The following is a 20,933-nucleotide window of genomic DNA, read 5'->3' on the forward strand; positions in this document are numbered from 1 at the left end:
ACCGGTTTACTACTCCCCGAGAGAACAGTAAGGAAAATCAGGGTCACACCTTCTCTTCCTCATTTCCTACCTACAGTAGGTTTTGAAGGCAGGGACAGCACTGGAGCTTCCCATCAGAGCTGGAATTAAGGCACATGTGTCATGAGTTTTTGCAGCGTTATACTAAATTTTGAAAGGAATATTTGCAGTTTTAAAGAACCCAAATGGAAAGGAGGCATATTATATGTAATTAAGGGCCAGTAAAGGATGTTACCAGTGTTCAGCAACACCGAAGTCCGTCAGCTGACACTTCAGTCCTGCTCAGCTGTTGCCAGAGGTATTTAGGCCAGTGACAGTGCATTAAACATGTCCCTGTATGAGCATTATAGTCCATGTTCTGTTAGGTTTGTGATGTCAGCGTGTCTCAAAAAATTTTCCCTTTACACTCCCACAGTCCTCCTGCCAAAACCTTTCCAAAGTGGGGCAAAATAGACCTTTTCAGAGCCTGACGGGGGGAAAAAACTCACTCAGTAAAACACAGGAATGAAGCCTCTATTGTTTGTCCACAACTACAAATTAGCCATGGCCCTATAAACCCAAAAAAAGGGAGCAAACACCAAACAGATATGGTGTTCTGCGGAGTTGGTAAGTCCCCTTGGCGAGGTGGGCTGAAAATACCTTTGTTTCAGTGGTGAAAAACAGACTTAATGAGTTGCTGCATGGCCCAACTCACAACAAGGTTAAACTCACCTCTCCTGTTCATGGGTCGCACACGAACAGCGACCTTTACATTGGAGTCATTCAGGCTGTTGTCATCCATGGTGCCACCTGACCTGTGGTGAATGAATGAATGAATGAATGAATGAATGAACACACATACAACCAGTTATGTTATGTACATATGGTAAGGTGCATTTTTATATTCCCAAGTTACACCTGAACACATCCATAAATTTTTCCACCTCAGCTTCATTGCGTTAAGATACAATATCCCTATAAATAAACGCATGAAGCAACTGACTCCTGCTTAATATTACAATATTTATACTTAACCCCAACTCAAAGCAGCGTGTAAAACTCCCATGAAGACATAACAAGCTAAAGTAGAAACTGTACAGTTGAGAGTAAGTTGACTAACCGTGTGAAAGAGTGCGCAGTTGTTTCCCTGTCCGACTCCCACAGGCACCTTCAAGTACACACAGCAGCAGCTAGCCTGGGACGCTAAAGAGAGCTGGGTAACCGGAGCAAACACACAGACAAGGGCTCAATAATGTTCATAGTCACCGCTGATATACGTAACTGACCCCAATACGGTGAACCCTGGAAAACCCTGGTGTGTATCTGAAAGTGTAAAAAAATCACTCACGGCAGTCCACAGCTCATTGCCTCGGCTCTTCCACCTGTTGCATTTCCTGAAACTTCCCGCAGAGATCAGTCAAGCCATGTCAACTCGCAGCTAAAGGGATTTGCTTTGAGATTTACTGAGCTTCCAGGTTCCTCCAGTTGCGCTCTGCTCTGCACACGCTCGCTCAACCGGTTTGAGAGGGAAGTCAGCGCCACTGTGTGGATCCACATGCATTACAAGTCTGTGCTTTTCTGTCAAGGCGGTTTGTCCGAAACATGCGAGGAAAACATCCCTAAAATACCCTCAGTTAACACTAATTAAACTGGTGCCCCGGCGATAAAACCGAGGCCTTGTTTTAAATCCGGAACCCATTTAAAAACTTCAGAAAACGGAAGTTTAATATCGAAAAATAGTTCGTTCACGCTATTTTACGACAATTGTACCTGCCGTACGACAGAAGCCGTATGTGAACGCAACGTGGAGTTGTTTACTGTCTTTGACAGCCCTCTCCGGTTTATTAAATAGATGTTGACCCTCTAACCAGCAGCCACCCGTTTTAAATTGGACTATTTGTTTAAAGGAGGAAATGGGGAAGCCAAAGAAAAAGAGTGAGTCTGTGACAAAGTGCTTAAAACATCTGAAATAGGTTTCTAAACTAGTCAAACTGGCTGTAGCTTGTTGCTAATGCTAACTGCAAGTCTACTTTGCCTCTGCCTTTTAACATGTTAGTGACGTAACTCTGTTTAGTCATTTTATAACGGTATAAGCCAGTCATTCATGGTATGGAAACATATTAAAACCCTTAATTCAATCAGTTATTAACGTTATCTTTTGGACAGTGGACTGTTGAACACTTACTTAGCCATGTTTGCTACTGTTAAATTCATTATTTTGAATGCCATGCACTTAAAAATACAAAGCGAGAGAGATTTGTCAAACAGAATAGATCACATTTTATTGATTATTGGTCTTTGTCAGGTGACCTCAGCCGAGCTGAGCTGATGATGATGACCATTGCTGATGTCATTAAGCAGCTGGTTGAAGCCCATGAAGAGGGCAAAGACATCAACCTCAACAAGTAAGTCTTCTCCTGTATGGACAAACAGCCCAGGTTACATTCTTATTACATCTTCATAAAATCCTCTGTGGTTTTAATGCAATGTTTAAGAACTCTAGACTAGTCATGCGGTTAAGTCAAGTCAAGTGCATCACTCCTTTGTGTGCTTGTATATCTAGATTATTAATGTTTTTATTTTCCTTTAAACTAACCTTGATATCTTGACACATTTGAATGTGATTAGATGATTATGTCACTGGTCATTTTGCCACATATATCCTTCAGTTACTGGGTATTTGCTTCAGGAAGACCTGTTGTTAATGATTGTTGATTAAATTAAAGGGAACTTTGATTTCAGTCTGTGGGTACCCACTGTATTGCAATGGTTTTACATTTATATTAAGACTCTTTTTAGTATTTATTAAGGCTAAAAATACATGTAGGAATCAATACTGGTACAATTTTATATATAACTTGTCTTGTAATACATACTATAAGATAAATTTGACTTGATCACAATGCTTTACTCTTTTTATGTACACTAGACTATGGTACTTTTATTCTACCAGTCATAATCAGCCTAATCTGTTCTCAAACAGAGTGAAGACTAAGACTTCAGCTAAATATGGACTTGAAGCCCAGCCCCGATTGGTAGACATCATCGCTGCTGTTCCACCACAATACCGTCGTGCTCTGGTGCCCAAACTAAAGGCCAAACCTATCCGCACTGCCAGCGGGGTATGTAGCCCACGTTCTCCCGTCTATCACTCTTTCCTGGAGTTAATCATTTTATGCTGAACTCTGTGTGATTGTACCTACTTAAAATGCATCATGTGGCATTTAGCTCAATCTTTTGAAGTAACTTCAGTCTAATAGATGCAATCACAAAGACAATGAAACATGTAGTGTGATTGGTTAATTTATTTATTTTTAAAGTTCACAATTAGCCACATAATATTCGTCATAATCCTTTGGAGTGGTTGTGAATTGTAGCCATTGGTATATTCTTTATTAGCGGCGATGGGCCTCAACTTTTAAACTGTGTGAATGTGCTTTAATCTGGGTTTATGTGGAGCATTAAAGGTTAAGTATTTTATTAGCTCCAGTTTGTGTTGTGCATCACTTTTCAGTAAAGATGGATTTACGGAAGGAGGCAGTGACTGTTGAGATTGTTTTTGGACAGATTATAGTCTGGATCACTTGATTTGAAGAATAGTTCAAGTAATCAATGCTTCTCTCTCTTGTCACAGATCGCAGTTGTGGCTGTGATGTGCAAACCTCACCGATGTCCGCACATCAGCTTTACAGGCAACATCTGTGTGTAAGTGTTTCTTTGTTGTTGTTTTTTTTTAAGTTAAAGTTTAAGTTACTCTACATATAATAGATTACTTACATGTTTATTGATTCAGTGTTCTTACATTGAATATAAATCGTTCTCTTCTCTGGCAGCTACTGTCCCGGTGGACCAGACTCGGACTTTGAGTACTCTACACAGTCTTACACTGGTTATGAGGTGAGTTAGATTCTTTCTGCCTCAGTATCTGTTCAAGGCAGCTTTTCTGTTGCTTTACAGCAACACAATGCTCTGCTGAAAGTCATGTATTCTGGTCTCGTTTGTCGTATTATAATCCCTGTTTATTATAGCAGCTTTTGTTTGTGTCTTTTTCTGTGTCATCATGGTTTTCTTTTGTTTGTACTTTTTATAGTTCCTTGTCCCACTGCTTAAGTCAAATCAAGCTCAAGCTAATTTTGTTTTTTGGTGAACTGTCCTTTAATATATTATTTTTTACCATGGTTTTAATCATTTTTGCTCTTCTCTGTAACAGCCAACGTCCATGAGAGCCATCCGAGCCCGTTATGACCCCTACCTTCAGACCAGGCATCGGGTGGAGCAGGTCAGTGTGTCATTACAGAAAAAAATCTATAACTGTTTGACACATCTGTCTCATCAATTTGTCTTTACATAGTCACATGTTGCTAAAACTTCCATTTCCCCGACTCAGCTTCTGTACAGTGATAGTGACAGTGATGGCCTTTGCTGGCAGACATTTATAAACCGTGACCACTGTTGATATATATTTAATATACACTAATGATGGCTTATGACTCTTATGTTCCTGCCAAGACCTGACCCCAGTTACACTGTTATTTGAATTTATGGCCACATTAGTTTAATGCAGCAGAGCAAAACCAATCATTAAAGCAACAGTTTATCTAGAAGTCTGTGTTTCTGAATCTCAATTTACCGCAGTTCTCATCATTTTCATGGTTTAATGTTCAATTGCTGCTCAAAGTATAATTCCAATTTATTTTCCAAGATATTATGATTAGTTGTAATAATTATTATTTTGAGAACAGCATTATTTTACTGTGCTTCACTGCACTTTACTGTATTCTCAATTACAGCCCATAAAATGTGTCATTATTGCACATTTTACTGTTACAGTTGTACAAAAGCTTGTGTGTTCTCTGTGCGATGTGCAGCTGAAGCAGCTGGGACACAGCGTCGACAAGGTGGAGTTCATCGTGATGGGCGGGACCTTCATGGCTTTGACCGAGGAGTACAGAGACTTTTTCATCAGGAACCTACACGACGCCCTGTCAGGACACACGTCCAACAGTGTTGCCGAGGCTGTCAGGTACTCAGTGACTCCTCCAGGTCTCAGAGGAATAAAACAGTTTTATTTTTATATTTTTGATGAGATGCAACACAACAGACGAACATTAATAGAACATAAGAGACCACAACATGTTAAAAAGACTAATAACAATGAACAATTGGGGTAGTGTGTAGTGGAATAAGACATAGAAATTAATAAGCTATGGTGGTAGTGAGACCATTAGGGGTGAAGGTAAGTTGTGGTGGGGTGGGAGGGAAGGATCTACCTCCGCAGTAACAGATGGGCCGAGCGCAGAACTGATCTCAGAGCAGGTGCTCATTCAGGGAGTTATCCGGGTGTCCCCGCTATAAGCAGCACCCTGACCTCTCGGAGGAGGCTGGTCTGCTGCAACATTTGGCATCTCACCATAAATGGCCCCCAGAGCGTCCAGGGCGGGGGCTTAGTAACTCTGGGTTTCATAGCCTGTTTTTGATGTGCTCCATTTTAATTTGGTTATTTGATTATTTGTCCATTTGCCTCGGCATCTTTAACATTTGATGAGGACTTGATTTAATAATGCTGTTTTTGCTTTCTCTTTCCCGGCATCTTTTTAAGACTATGATACAATTATGGAGCAACATTACTGAATATTTTAACAGTACTTATGATACTTTTATATTCACCTTTTTCCATATATTAGTCTTGTCTATAAAATCTTATCCCACTTCAGTGTTTGTATGTGCTGTAGATGTAAAGTACAAATATTTGAGAATATTTAACAGTAGCCGACACCAGAGGGCGCTATTCTATCATTTGCGGCATTTCCACTACAGGCATTATTCATCTCACCCTCCTCTGGTGTTGGATATTTTTTCTCAGTGCCAGTTCTATGTGACATAAATGAAAAGGCTGTTTTCATAAACTTGAATAAAAGAAACTCGGCACATTGTTAAGAATTAAACCTTTTTTCTTTTTCTTTACAAATTATAGCGCTGCAGATAACAGTTATTTTCATTATCAGTTAATCTGTGGGTTATTAGTTTAGTCCTTTGAGTCCTTTAATCAGATTTTTTTTTTAATTCAACTCATCTTAATTTAAGAGAAGAAAGTCTGAGTGATGATAATAATATTAATGGTCACACAAAACGCTTATTGACAACACAGACCTGCAGAGACTTATCTGCAGGTCTGTGTATCTGAGCTGGTTAAATCAGGCACAGTTAAGAAGTTCCTGTGCTCAAAACATTTAGTCCTAGATCTCTGGATAGACAGAAGTCTTTGGTCAGATGATCTCAGGTCTCTGACAGTGTGATACGGAGAGAGGAGTTCTGTAGTGTAAGAAGGGAGGAGACGATTTAACACCTTATAGACAAACATCAGGGTTTTAAAATGAACTCTTGTCGCTAACAGACAACCAGTGTAGAGAGGCAAGAGCAGGAGTAATGGGCTCCCTATTTTCTGCTCTTGTTAAAACTCTTGCTGCTGCATTTTGTATGAGCTGGAGACGAGATAAACAATGAATGATTCCAAAATAAAAAGCCTTGCAGTAATGAAGTCAGGAAGATATAAAGGCATGGACTTTATCCAGGTCAGAAAAACTGAGAATTGAGTTTGGAGGTGATGCGGAGCTGCATGAAGCTTAATTTTACTACCTGATTAATCTGTTTGTCAAACTTAAGTCCAGAATCCAACGTGAGTCCCGAGATTTTTTGCATGTGATTTAATAGAGGCAGCAACGGGGCCAAGATGAGGAGAAATAATGTCGGTCGGTTACTGTGGTCCAGAAAGTTGCGGCCATCCTGGACCTGATGTCAGTTATTGAGGTTAGTTAGTTAGTTGTAGCTTTTAGGATCTAGGGGGAAGGTAGATCTGTGTATCATTCACGTTACAGTGGAAATGAATATTGTGTTTTTCAATATTGTGGCCTAGTGGAAGCAAATAGATGGAGAAGTGGATCGGACCAAGTATGCACCCATGGGGGACGCCACATGAGATGGAGGCTGAGGAAGAAGATGAGTTGCTTATAGAATCTGAATCACTGAAGAATCTGTTGAATAAATACATATATTTTAGTTTATATATTTTCAAAGAGTCACGATAATGCACATCACCACTTCCCAGAGCCTAAGAAGATATTTTCAGATTCCTCAAAGATATTGATTCTATAGTGAGATAAAAACTGAAAATTAGTAAATCCGTTTAGAAACTGGAACCAATGAATGTTTGGAATTTTCTTTTATAAATGACTAGAGCAGATTCCCGTTCAAAATATTAAGAACTCAGCATTACTTCCCTTCATCCCCTGTGGTCTCCCTCCCAACTATCTCCAGTGCAAAAACGGTGTAAAAACTGTGTATGTGCGCTCACACCATGGTGTGTTTACATTCGCTTGACTCAACCACCACCCCCCCTTCCCCTCAAACTTATCACAACTAAACACCATACATCCTTTAGGAAGCTTAAGATATAATTACCATCTCCACAGATTACGCTGCTGAATGGATCCATTCAGAATTCAGGAGCAAAATAAGAGAGGGCAGTCTCAATAAGTCCTCCTCAGTTACTTCTATTGATTTCTCTCTTACTGAGTTAGACCAGCTCTGAAATGAATTGGGCACACGTCTGCTGGGTATGGATAAGGAGCAACTTTCTCCATGACTCGGAGAAGAGTCAAAGTCAAAGCTCAAAGAGAGACCCATTTGTTGAGGACGTCATACAGACGATTGGACCAAATAATGGCTTTTTCACAGGACTGAGGCTGTTTGTCAGCAGGGGCTATTTATTTCCCTAAAGTCCGATAAGACCCGAAAAGGCCAGTTTGTGCGTGTCTCTTCCTGTATTTGTGTGTCCGTGTCTGTCTGTGTGTGTGTGTGTGTGTGTGTGTGTGTATGTGTGAGTTAGCTGGTAGGTGTGTGTCTGCCTGAATTTGCCCTGCTCTGCTATCAGCATTCTTTGTTAAGATGCTATGATTATAGTAATTGTGGTTGCCGCTGCTGAGTTTGGGAAGAAGGAGGCACTTAGTTTGGCTAGCGACAGCACCTTATCTCTGCCTCGGTGTGTGTGTGTGTGTGTATATGAGGTATTTGTGATGTGTGTTTGGGTCTCGAAGGCAGTGTGTGTGTGTGTGATGCTCATGTTTTTGCCTCTCACCATGCTCAGCCAGCACCTGATCTGATCACAGCAGTGAGAAACCTCGAGATAATAGACTTTTTATTGATTCATCTCGTACAATCTGATGATCCTCTCCAGAGCATAAACTCCTGTAATTGGTGTAAATCAGCCAGCAGACTGTAAAAGATGGACATTTATTGCCAGCAAATACAGAATCAGAAGGAATATGAGCTGGCATGAGGGGAGCTAATGGTCATTGGAGCAGCCGGAGTGGAGAAAATGACAGCTGGCGAGATGAGATGTGTCTGTTTGGTTGTTTTGTGTTGGTTTTTTTTGCGATTTTCGATCAGTGATTCAAATTAAGTTTGGATTTAACTCAGGAGCCAGATTCAGGCAAGATGAAGCTCTGAAAATATCTGTCTTGAGATAACGTTTGAATAAAACAAGGAAAATGTAGTGCATTATCTCTATTTTCTACATCTGGCTGCTGCTTTTAGCACCTTATTGCTTCTTTAATCAGCAAACCTGCTGCTGTGGGGACAGAATAATACCTACAGGACTTTTCAGTGAAGCACATGCAGCAGATGTCTTGTGTCTAGAGGTTAAAGTTTTGAAATGAATGACATATTCACAGATAGAGGATTTTACAGTGATGGTGGCGGAGTATATGTCATTTTAAGAATTTGACTGACTGTTATTGCACAACAAGCTTTAAACACAACACTGACATATTGAAGTATCACCTGTGTTCACCAGTTAGTTGACTTTGTTTGCTGTTGGCGTACAGTAGGTTTTTATTAAGAGCGTTCACCTGCTGGAAATAACGCTAATGAGAGAAGTGGGACTGAAACCGAACACATGCAAAACCAAAACAATAAGCTGAAAGACACTGAAACGGGGAAACTGCAGAGCTGAGTGATAAATACTTGTGGGTTCATCACTACAAAGGAAACCTCTCACATTACATGTTTAATTTTGTCCATTTTTCTTATAAATGATTTTGATTATAGCAGCTACAGTAAAAGAATATATTGAAATGTTAGGAGACTACATCCCCTTACAGCCGTGATTTATAAATGATTGAATAATGTAAGTATTGAACTTGCTTTTGACACAGAGTAAACACTGCATTACACTTTATTTTTGTTGTCGTCTGATGTCTTTATTGCAGTCAGTGTGTCCTTAATGTGAGGTTAGTGTTAACTGTCGGGATAATGAGCCGTGCAAACTCGCTGCATGTAAATTGATGTTGCTAAATGATCCCATCATATAGAGACCTCCAGCACACTCAATGAGACTAAATAGTCACATTTAAAAAAAAAAAAAAAAACAGATATTATTATAAGATATTATACATATTATGAGCAGAAATGACTGAGATGTTTTCCCCCTGCAGGTACTCTGAACGCAGTAACACCAAGTGTGTGGGAATCACTATCGAGACACGCCCTGACTACTGCCTGAAGCGACACCTCAGTGACATGCTGGGCTACGGCTGCACCCGGCTGGAGATAGGAGTCCAAAGTGTGTATGAAGACGTGGCCCGCGACACCAACAGGTCGGTCGTTCGGGGAGGGAATGAACGGACAGATGTAGATAAGACGGCAGACGTGATGTGATAACAGCTGGTTTGATGGTGTGTGATGGTTTGTTTTAACAGTGTGTTTGTACACGTGTGTTTCTTGCAGAGGCCACACGGTGCGAGCTGTGTGTGAGTCTTTCCACCTGGCAAAGGACGCCGGCTTCAAAGTGGTCGCCCACATGATGCCAGACCTGCCCAACGTGGGCATAGAGAGGGACGTGGAGCAGTTTATTGTAAGCAAAAAGACTTTTTGTTGTTATTTTTAACACTTTAGAATAAACCAGCAAACCAGACCACTGGGAAGCACAGCTAAAAAGGAATGTTTTCACCTCAGATTTTAAAAGATGATAGCGTAGGAGAACCTCTAATATGATCAGGCACCGTGTTCCAGCGGCTTGGAGCATAAAAGCTGAAGGCGGGTTTCACCAGTTTTTGTTGAAGGGGTCTAGCTGGTTCATACCTCACAAGCAAGTTAGAGAGATACTGAGGTGCAAGACCATGTATGGCCTTAAAAACAAGCATTTAAAATTCTAAAATCTACTGGAAGCCAGTGTAACGACCTCAGCACAAGTGATATATGGTCGTATTTCCTTTTTCTTGTTAAAACTCTGCAGCTGCAGACGATCCAAGGAGTTTCTGTGATATTCCTGTGACGAGTTTCCACCTGGGATAAAACGTCCTTACTTTAGCAATATTTCTTAAATGATAAAAAACGGTTTTGACTATGTTGTTAATATGGCTCTGGAAAGAGAGCTCAGCATCCAGGGTCACTCCATAGTTTCCAGCCTGTGTGACAGTTTCCAGAAACAGTTGTGATATTTTAAAAGAGATTTCCTGTCTATTAGTTTTTTCCCCCGATAACGATGATCTCTGTCTTGTCATTAATTAACTGTAACCAAAGGGAAATATAAGTTCACTGCAGAGAGTTACACAACAGTTAAATGACTTAGACATTATTTGTAGGATAGTCTCTGAGTTTCATCTGGACAACGTTGCAGAAACAAATTGAGTAAAAAAAAAAACTCCCAACCAAAAATAATACCAGTAAAATTATGCACCGAGCTGATCATAAGGTTTATTGTTTGTGACATTAGTAATCATGTCATCCTCTCTTTTCGCTTGGCATCGGAGTGCGTCACTGCTGTTTATCTCACAGTGGTATATAACAAGTAAGTCCTACATGTAGCATCTTAAAATAGAAACGGAAAAAGCGGTGACAGTCGACTCACAGTCCCAACTGAGATGTGACTCAACAGATAAAACTCCTGTCTCTCAACAGCAGGCTCACTTCACCGCTCTGATTGAAAACACAGCTATAATGTGAATGTGCAGAATCAGTCGGTGCCACTTCCCAACACGCCCGACTGTAGGATGTAAATGAAGACTCTGCTTGAGGCTGTGCGCAATCTCAGCTCATTTGATTTATTTTTACGGCGATAAAACAGAAATCGAGTCATTAAAGACACAGTGACGGAAAAGAATATGTATTACTAATTGGTGCAGGTGAGTAATCCGAAGTGCAATGTGTCAGTCACTGACTGAGAACCAGCAATAGTAAAAAAATGTCTCTCTCATTTGTCTGTGAATCAAATGTTTCTGTAATTCTTTTATTGCTCTTTCTGATTACTGGCGTTGTGGTGACTCGGTGGGTGTTGAATTACAAAAGTACAGTCTTCAGTGTCTTACAGAGGTGAAGAAGTTCAAGCCCTCAAAGTTCCTCTGTAATGAGCTCCTAATTAAACAAGAGGAGACGCTCAGATTAATGTGGAAACAGTTGTGTTCTGCTCAGAGAGTACGACCACACCCAGCCAGCTAAATTTGAGGCATTGAGTGATTTACCGACTTTTCAGACCCCTTCAAAAAAGCACCTAGCAATTAACTTTACATTGTGTGTTGTTGTGTGTTGGCAGGTGAATGACTGGGAGGCGAGACTTAGTGTAAACTACTTTCATTACATGTATCATTATTACTAAAGGAGACTGATTAACTAAACATGAGAAACACCGAGCAGGAGAGAGGGAGGGAGGGAGAGAGAGACGTCACCGGTAATGAGGCTTCGTACTAACCGCTATGACCAACTCTACATGTCAAACACAGGGAGTTAGACAGAAAGACCTGCCTCTAATAAAAGTCTGTTACGAGTTTAAGAAAATAAAAAGCCAAACTATTGTAGATACCAGACGGAGAGAAAAAAATAAATATAGTCTATTTGTGAGCGTGTGCCCTGGTAGCTCACCTGGTAGAGCCCATGCTCAGGGTTTAGTTTTTGCACCAGGATAACCAAACCAGATATAACATGATAGACAGGAACGGTTGGGCAATCCGAAGAAGTGGCGTCACAAAGTAATTTAGCTTACTGTTAGCTAAGTGATGTGGCGCTCTTGGACTTAAAGCTCCGTGTTTTATCGCCTTTAATAAAAGACACGTCTCCTTGTTACTAAGGAAGTACTGATAAGAGCTTTTTGGATTGTTCATCTCTTCACAATGGAATCAGTGTAAAGAACCTAAATATGCTTCTGCACATTATTCAAGACCACTTCTTAAAGTCATCCTCTAATCCCTGACGAGTGGAAGGCAGAGATATGATCGCATTATCCTGTTTAAGACATGACAGACTGTGTTCACACATAATTAATAACCCAAAATATCTAACAAAAGGGAAGAGACTTGTACTGTAAAAATGAAGCCAACAGTTAAACTGCAGGAGTAAGGCGGAGTCAGGCACTGCCAAGATGGCGACGGTGGAGCAGCCCGCTCTTCAGAAAACCTAGGGGTGACGTCACAGAGGCTGCGTTCATTCTTAAATACAATCTATGGTAAAAAAAAAAAAAACATGACAAAAATAAACCTGTGTAACTCCCTGGTGGACAGAATGAGCTGATGCTGGTATGAGTGCAATGAGCTAATATTGGTTGATAAATCTGTTGGGCTGTGTTTAAATCACAATATGCCGTAGTGTTGTGTCTCTCGGGGGGGGGGGGGGGGGGGGGGGGCAGGAGTGGACAGAATGCAGGTTTAATGATCTGAGAAAGAGCAGAGAGACCGACATGTCCGTCCCCAACTGCTGACCAGATGTCAGCTGTGATGCACAACGAAATATAAATTCAACCGTCATGTTATTATTTTCCCTGAAGATGCCAGATTGGATGCTGGTGTTATTTAGTGATCTGAAAGCAGAGCACTCTTTCAATTTTTTTGTTTGTTTGTTGTTGTTTTTTTTTTTGAGGTTATTTCTGTGTGCCGACTGTAAAATGTGTAGCGATGGAGGCATCAGGACACGCCCCCCAATCTTCTGAACATCAGCAGCTCTGAGTGCTTCATTTTTCCCCAGGAGATTTAAGTTGCGGAAAAGAGTCCGTGTCTTCCTGCACATTTGTTACATTACCTGTGTGTGTGTGTGTGTGTGTGTGTGTGTTTACTGAACCACCTCTGTGTGTGTGTGTGTGTGTGTTTGTGTGTTTACTGAACCACCTCTGTGTGTGTGTGTGTGTGTGTGTGTGTGTGTGTGTGTGTGTGTGTGTGTGTGTGTGTGTGAATGTGTGTTTGTTGGTAATGTGGAGGGCAGCAGCAGGTCGACACAGAGAGAGGAAGCAGATTAAATGTGTATTCGGCCCTCAGACTCTCTTTTCTTTTCTTTCCTGTAACATTTCCTCTGTCACTTGTCTTCGCCCAACACTTAATTTCTTTCCGTCCCTGCTGCTGTCTTGTGTGTGTGTGTGCAGTCTCAATATTTCCTCTCCTCCTGTCTCCTTGTTTGTCTTTTTCCCCTCGTGCTTTTCTCTCCTCTCCATTATCTTTCGCTTTATCTTTTTTCTTCTCTCTCCTCTCCAGTTGTAAATTTTCACTTGAGTCTTTCTCTTTTCTCCTATCAGACAGTCACTTCTTCTTCTTCTCATCTCTGCAGTCACTTCATCTATCGCCCCTCTCTCATCTCTGTCCAGTCACACCTCCTCCCTGTCTGCCTTTCTCCCCTCTTATCACACTGACACCCACAGATTATACAGCTTCTGTCCGGCTCCCCTTTGCTCCTCCTCAACATGTCTAATCTTCCATGACACACTTCATGCTAGTAAGTGGGAAAAATATGCAAGTTCTTAAACATCTTCACTCCGGGATCCAAACTAAGCATCTTGGGGTTTTTTTTCCGGAGATGCTTAGCCTGGATCCTGCTACAACTCTGACACAGGGAGCATCCAGGAATAGTTAAGTTTTGAAAGACAGGAAGTAGAGGTAGTGGAAAATATCTTTGGGCCCTGGATTCATGGCTCACATTTATAGTCTTTGTATATTTATGTTCAAGTATATGCCATAGTCAAGGATGGCTAAATTTGGCCTTGTGTTGAACGTGATGAGGTTTGGTGACAACCTCTGTAGTCTCATTTAGACACTTTTTTAAGAGGCGTAAAAGCTAAAACAAAATCACGACTGGGGTATTTACTGACATATTTTATATCGTAGAATAAAATGTGAAAATGTCTTGAGCTTGTGTTAACCACGGACTTATTTCAATCATCTAACAAAAAACAAAGAAGAGTAGCAACGTGTCCGCACAGGCTGGGATGAAGAAGACTGGGAGCCACTAGACATGGAGTTAATATGTATTTGCACAGCCCGTCCTGTGACTACTAAGACCCCAGCTGCCCTGTGACCCTTAAAAGGATTAAGGAGGGAGAGATAATGAATTGATGGCGTGAATGAAAAGATCCGGATCGTGGATGTTGACATCTTTGTTTGCTCTCAGTGTCCAAATGCTGCAAATATGATGCAAAAAAGCAGCTGAGATTTCAGTGCAGGGATGTTTACTTGAATGTGAAAGGGGCGCTGTGAAAATGAATAATAATAATAATAATAATGATGCCATTCAGGCCGTCTCAGTACAGCGCTCTGCAGTGCTGGTTGCCAGTTTAAGGATTCTGGGATCTCTTAATTTTGTTCTCTTTCTTGCATTACTCACCAACCACCAAACATTATTCCTAATCAACCTCTGTGTATGGCTTGTGTGTTTTGTCCTCATCACATCACACCGAGTTCCTTCTGTCAGCCTGGATCACAACAACAACAGCAGCAGCAGGAGAACTTTGCATCCTCCTTGCGTCTACCGTCTCTGTCCTGATAATGAAATTCGATTACAATTTCCTCCCAGTGCGAGATCCTCTCTCACTTATCTCTCGTGTACAGACGCTCCCTGTCCCGGAGGAGGAATCCTTAACAGGGTTCCTCTCCGCCGACCAACAGGAGCTGTGATGCGCGATCCAAAATGGTAGCAGGTGCAAAATCCCCAAAATAGTCTCTAGACTCCTTTTTCTCCTTTTCTCATTGTTGTTTTCTCAGACAACCCCTCCCCTCTCCTTTAGGTTTAGTGCAGGGCGATGTGGGACATGTCCTCGTGTGGTTATAAGCTGTGACGAGAGAGAGAGAGAGATTATCAGATAGTGATAATGCGGCCTGATTCCAGATCTTCACGGTTCTGATCATGATAGTCGGTACAGAGGGGAAAAGAATGACTGGAAATCACACTGATTCCCTTCACTGCACTGAACCATACAGACGCATTTGTCTCCGTCAGTTGAATAACACGTCTCTGTTGTCCTGTCCTCTGTGATATCTGCTCTATACGAGCTCAGTGGATGTCTTCTTTTATGTCAGAAGAAATTTTCTTTGATCGAATGTTCAGACACTCTTTTCTGCTGCGATCTGGTCGTGTAGAAAAAGCAGAATGAATGAAATGTAATGAACTCTCAGAACCACTTTTCTTTGCTTTCTCTTCTTTCTTTTTTTGTGTTTCCCCTCTTTCTATCCATCAATCTCAGATTTAACACGGCAAATACGGCAGCGTTCAATCAGTTTTAGTCAATGAAGTTTATTATACAGCACAGTGACATGACAAAATGATTTATGGCAAAAGAGATACTGTTGATTCATGTTGAAATACTTCAGTTTCAGTCGACTGATGAGAAACAAACTGTAATGGTTGAAGAATTGTTCCGTCTTGTTTCCTCGCCTGATATACGCTGTAATGTGCAACACGGATCCGTCTTGTTTCTCGCAGGAGTTTTTTGAGAATCCAGCGTTCAGGCCTGATGGTTTGAAGCTGTACCCAACGCTAGTGATCCGAGGCACGGGGCTGTACGAGCTGTGGAAGACCGGCCGATACAAGAGCTACACACCCAGCGCCCTGGTGGACCTTGTGGCCCGAATTCTGGCGCTGGTGCCGCCCTGGACACGAGTTTACCGGGTGCAGAGGTAAGAGAAGAAGAAATGGGCCTGAGGAGTTGGATGGCTGTAGTTTAAAGCTCCATTAGGGAATAATGTTGATAAAGACACACTGATACAATTATCTCTTTGTAAAGTCCATTGCTTTCCCTGCAGCTGAGAAAAACAAACTCTGTGACTTTTAGCAGTTTTCAGCCCAATGTTTTGGTTTCCTGGCTGTACATAAACTGTAGGGTTGACAGCTCTTCATCAGTCTACCCTCTTAGCTCAGACAATTAGAGTTGATGCTGCCTATCCAATCACAGTAAAGGTCGAATAAAGTGGAAAGACACATGGACAACAAAAACAGGAACATGTAGCAGCTAAAGAGGCAGATATCAGAAAAACAAAAAGTACGTTCTGAGTTTACACCCGTAGGTGCTCACAAACACGACTCTCTAGTGGCCAAAAATCTCTCGATGCAGTTTTAAAGAGTAACTGAACTTAATTATTTACTTAATTTATTATCAGTTGATCTTTTATACTTCCATTTTATAGTGTGTATTGGAACAGAAGTTGTTTTTCCTCTTTCAAGAGAAAAGCCAGTTGTTCTTTTTACTTGACCGCCCAAAAATCTGTGAAAAAATCTATGACCTATACGGGGACGCTCCCACAAAAACTGTAAGGCGACACATAAATACAGCAGCTAACTGTCAGCGGTAATGAATATGAGTAATGAATATGGAAACATTGAGAGGAGCGCTGCAGGATTATGCAGTGGTGGTGTGTCTTTGACTTACTTCCTGCCTCCCTCCTAACCTTCACCAAGTATATATAAACTAAACAGATACCCACAGAGTTATATACTTAAATCATCTGGTATAGATTTGATTCTGTGGTTGTCTCTGTAATATCCCATTTCAAAAGCCATTCTTCCATCATTTCATGTATCATCTGGCTTTTCCCCGCTCTCTGCTCTCGTCCCGCTCATCAGGGACATCCCCATGCCGCTGGTGAGCTCCGGAGTGGAGCACGGCAACCTGAGAGAGCTGGCACTGGCCAGGATGAAGGACATGGGCACTGAGGTGAGACTCAAAGGCCTCCCTTATTAAACTGAAAGACTGTGCGTCAGCTTATTTTGAATAAGGAAGCTAATAGACTTTTTTTTTTTCCCAGCTGGGATGCGATCCAAGAAGGTACAGTAGACCTCAGGTGGCGGTGTCTGCCAACAGACGAATGCTGACAGTCAGAATAATTTGCATACTTTGCTGTGATAGAGGAAGATTGCAGATTACGAAGCCTCTCAGGTGTAGTTAAGAGCTCCTGGAGCATGGAATTGGAGCACCCTCCTTCCAGGAAGCCCCAACATTTATTGAATATATGTTAGAAAGTATTTGACGACTCCAGTTGAAGTAGAGTTCATTCAGGCTGAGAACACCAGGCCGGGGTGTCACCGACTAAACACAAGGCAGAAGACCCCTCCCCAGCTTCCATTAAAACACACTCAGGATAAAAAACTCTTCATCTGAAAACACCTACAGGGGGGAAAGAGCCTCCTGTTAGCTTCTATTATAAACCAGGGCAGTTATTGACCATCAAGCTGAAATATCACCACACACAAACACAAGCTCTTTTTTCTCCACCACCACATTTTCTTGGTTTTGCTTCACTTGCAAAAATATCTTTTCTTATGTGCTGAGCTTTGGTTTGCAACTACTGCACCTCAGAGTTGTATATAATATTTTGCACTGCACATCCACAAAACTGTGCCAAGTTCAAATTATTAAGATTTCCCAACCAGCTTGTAGCTTTATGAAACAGGCAGAGCAGAAACTTGTCTTCACCTCATTTTTTTCTTCTTTTGAGGAAACTGTAGCTTCTCCAACTGAAAACCTTTAGAGTTGTAATCCTGAAGATTTTAGTCCCGGTTTGGTCACTGGTGGTAAAAGCAAACTACAGCCAACACTCCTCGAGCAGCAGCAACAAGTGAATCCTGCAGCTTCCTTTTTCCATCACGTCATGAGCAACCACAATCTGATTTGACACAACAGCAGGACACAGTAAAGCTGAGGAGTTGGAGGTGTGCAGCCTGTTACCTGCAGCTTTTCATCTCAATGTGGCGGCTTCTACGTTTTCCATTACTCTCTTGACAGATTTCAAGCAGCAGGAGAGTGAGCAGTAAACAGTGAAGCTGCTGCTGAAAAATGCTGACCATAAACAGTATCGAAAAACAGCGTTTAATTTCATGAACTATTAAACAAATTTCACAAATAATTTAAGCCATAAATTCAAACCGATGTAATCGTTACATCATTGAGGACGTCCGAAAGTTTTGAGTTTCTAAACTGGTTTGACACATTTGAATGTTTCTCTGTTTCAGTGTCGAGACGTGAGAACCAGAGAAGTCGGCATTCAGGAGATCCACCACAAAGTCAGACCTTACCAGGTAACAAGAAGCATCTGGCAATACAGTAATCGCTTTTATAAAGTTGGAGATCAAGGATTAAAAGACGGTGATGTTGTATTGTTCAAGACGATGACGACATGAAGGCTGCTTCAAGAAAAGAGGCAAGTGAAATGCATTTTCCTCTAACTAAGATGAATATTTGCTCAGGTGGAGCTGGTGCGGAGGGACTACGTGGCCAACGGCAGCTGGGAGACCTTCCTCTCCTACGAGGACCCGGAGCAGGACATCCTGATTGGCCTGCTGCGTCTGCGTCGCTGCTCTCCACAGTCCTTCCGTCCTGAGCTCAAAGGAGGCGTGTCCATCGTCCGCGAGCTGCACGTCTACGGCAGCGTCGTCCCCGTCAGCAGCCGAGACCCCAGCAAGTTCCAGCATCAGGTGTTTTTATGATTTCTCACACAGACTCCACATGTAAAGTAAAGATTCCCCCCCAAAAAACCTCTGACTTATTAACCAGATGCCGATCTGTTCTCCTCTCTCCTCCTCGTGCAGGGCTTTGGCATGATGCTGATGGAGGAGGCAGAGCGAATTGCCAGAGATGAACACGGCTCTGGAAAATTAGCTGTGATCTCAGGTAAGAGACAAAACAGCACAGTGAGGCATCGTCCTCTCCTCAGACATCTGAATACAAACATCTACATACATACAGAGGTTTATATGAGATCGGCTCTAGTTACTTTGTGCTTGCACATTGTAATTTTTTAATTATTCATTTCTATGATTCTCATACACTAAGTACTTTGTTGTCTTCTGTCCATGGTTTGTTCTGCAGGCGTAGGAACAAGGAACTACTACAGGAAGATGGGCTATGAGCTGGCGGGGCCGTACATGGTGAAGGACCTGTACGGACCGGGAATGGACTGAACCCGGACAATAAAAGACAAACATACACACGCACAAATGATGTTATTTATCAAGACAATATCCTTGGGACATGATTCCCGCAGTATTTTTAGTTTAGTTCTTCGAGCATCAGAGGATATAATGGTTTTTCTCTCAGCTCATGCATCTGTTTTTTATCTGGAACACACTTGGGAATGCTGTTCATGCATTTCTCCCGTTTTGTTTAGATAAGGAGACGGTGTGAGGACGTCAGGAGTAAAGCAAAGCTATTTGGGATGAAGTCAGAGCTTCTTGTCACCGTGTCTTGAGTTCTGCAGACAGGTGGATGTGGACACTGACAATTTTGAATGTTACATTTTAGTCTGCTCCTTATCTAAACAGCTTCCAAAGTAAGACACACAAACAATGACGTGTTGGTATTTTTTAGCTCTCCACATTGAAATAAATGGGTTCCACCAGTGCCTTGTCAGTGACCTCTGTTCCAGCAAACAGGACTGATTGAATTTGACTATGAGGCTGCTGAGGCATTTTTTAAATCCACTGAGATGTCTGGGTATCCCTTAAATATTTCTCTGTGTGTTCGTTTAGGACGAGGAACCTGTTTAGCATCTCGGTTTGAGTTAATCATGTTTATGTTGCGACTAAATAGAAAACCCATTATGAGTCAAGCGTTCATTAATGGTTGGCAGTGGATGAATGAGCAGTGGGAAGCGTCCTCACTGGGCAGCCGTTGTGTAATTGCACAATTCTGATTTATAGGGCAGGAAATTGAATATTAGCGTTACATAAATTGCTTTTTAAAGCTCCGCACTTAATCCAGTTTCTTGTTTTATTTTCATGCATGTGTTTTGGTGAATTCCAGATGTTGAACACATCACTTGACCGTTTTTCTTTTTTCCTCAGAGAATAAAGTATATTTCAGTTACAGCTTTGTGTCAGTTTCTACTTTGTGAGGGAAAGTTGTTGAAGACATTTGAATAATTAAATGTAAATGACAGAAAAGCCGAAAAAGGTTTTAGCTTCCAATGAAAGGTCACATCATATGAGTGGCTCCGGTGATGTATTCCCCAATGTCACGGGTGCTGGCCCTTGCAGGAGACCCCTGATGATTGCCCTATGAGAGTGTTTCACTGGCTCATTTGACACAGCCTTTCCAATTACATCTCCATCAGTTACCTGTCTATTGAGCACTGAGTGAATGCTGCGTCCAGCCGCACTGTTACTGAAAACGGTTCGTCATTTGAAGAATAGCCAGCAATAAAGCCCAAAAGGCAAACGCTGCGACCTACGTCTCATATAGATTCCAAGCTGCACGGGGCGACTGAAGCTGAACGGCCATGCGTAATTTCCTGGATGCGGCCCCTGTGTCGTGACTGTGCTGTGCTGTGCTGTGTGTTGCTGTTGCAGTCCTGACGCAGTGAGGGATCGGCCAGATTTGGGCTTTCTCTCCACGCTTGCTCACTCCTGCTATCAGCTGTGAAATCTGAAAGGACTTTCCTCTCGCTCAGACTCACTGAGTCTGTGCTGAGCTGATTTGTGCTGTAGAGGAAGGAGACTTTGGTGTAATCTTCACTGCAACATGAGCAGAGGTAGAACAGCTTCAGTTAAACTCTACTGAAGTGAATGATCCTCAAATTAGCAGAGTGAAACAAGAGAAAAGGGATTTAAGTTTGCTGATTTTTGTCTGTATTTCACTTCACCATTAAATGTATCAATTACCCAGTTAGTTCTTGTAAATAATATAATGGATAATAAAGGTC

At 41.8% G+C, this 20,933-nt stretch overlaps 2 protein-coding genes across 2 annotated transcripts in view; one reads left to right on the plus strand and one right to left on the minus strand.

The window, feature by feature from the left end:
- The window catches only part of LOC111661531 (kinesin-like protein KIF13B), a 39,376-nt gene extending 37,894 nt beyond the window's left edge, over window positions 1–1,482 (minus strand). The window contains exons 1-3 of the mRNA XM_023415141.2: window positions 1,346–1,482; window positions 1,118–1,210; window positions 730–812 (exon numbers count right to left, since the gene is read on the minus strand). Of these exons, the coding sequence (XP_023270909.1) occupies window positions 730–799 (70 nt within the window). The 5' untranslated portion in view covers window positions 800–812; window positions 1,118–1,210; window positions 1,346–1,482. The remainder of the gene's footprint in view (window positions 1–729; window positions 813–1,117; window positions 1,211–1,345) is intronic.
- Window positions 1,483–1,773: 291 nt separating this feature from the next.
- Window positions 1,774–20,100, plus strand: elp3 (elongator acetyltransferase complex subunit 3). Its single transcript, XM_023415102.2, has 15 exons — window positions 1,774–1,932; window positions 2,303–2,402; window positions 2,981–3,119; window positions 3,632–3,702; window positions 3,831–3,894; window positions 4,208–4,276; window positions 4,866–5,020; window positions 9,489–9,650; window positions 9,781–9,907; window positions 15,724–15,917; window positions 16,861–16,951; window positions 18,247–18,312; window positions 18,481–18,708; window positions 18,823–18,904; window positions 19,103–20,100. The coding sequence occupies exons 1-15, from the start codon at window positions 1,911–1,913 to the stop codon at window positions 19,192–19,194; spliced, it is 1,662 nt and encodes a 553-aa protein (XP_023270870.1). The 5' UTR covers window positions 1,774–1,910; the 3' UTR covers window positions 19,195–20,100.
- The last annotated feature ends 833 nt before the right edge of the window (window positions 20,101–20,933 follow it).

This window comes from Seriola lalandi, unplaced genomic scaffold (assembly GCF_002814215.2).
Source record: "Seriola lalandi dorsalis isolate HSWRI2012SDOR001 ecotype SW California unplaced genomic scaffold, Sedor1 jcf7180002054544, whole genome shotgun sequence".
Taxonomy (NCBI): Eukaryota; Metazoa; Chordata; class Actinopteri; order Carangiformes; family Carangidae; genus Seriola; species Seriola lalandi.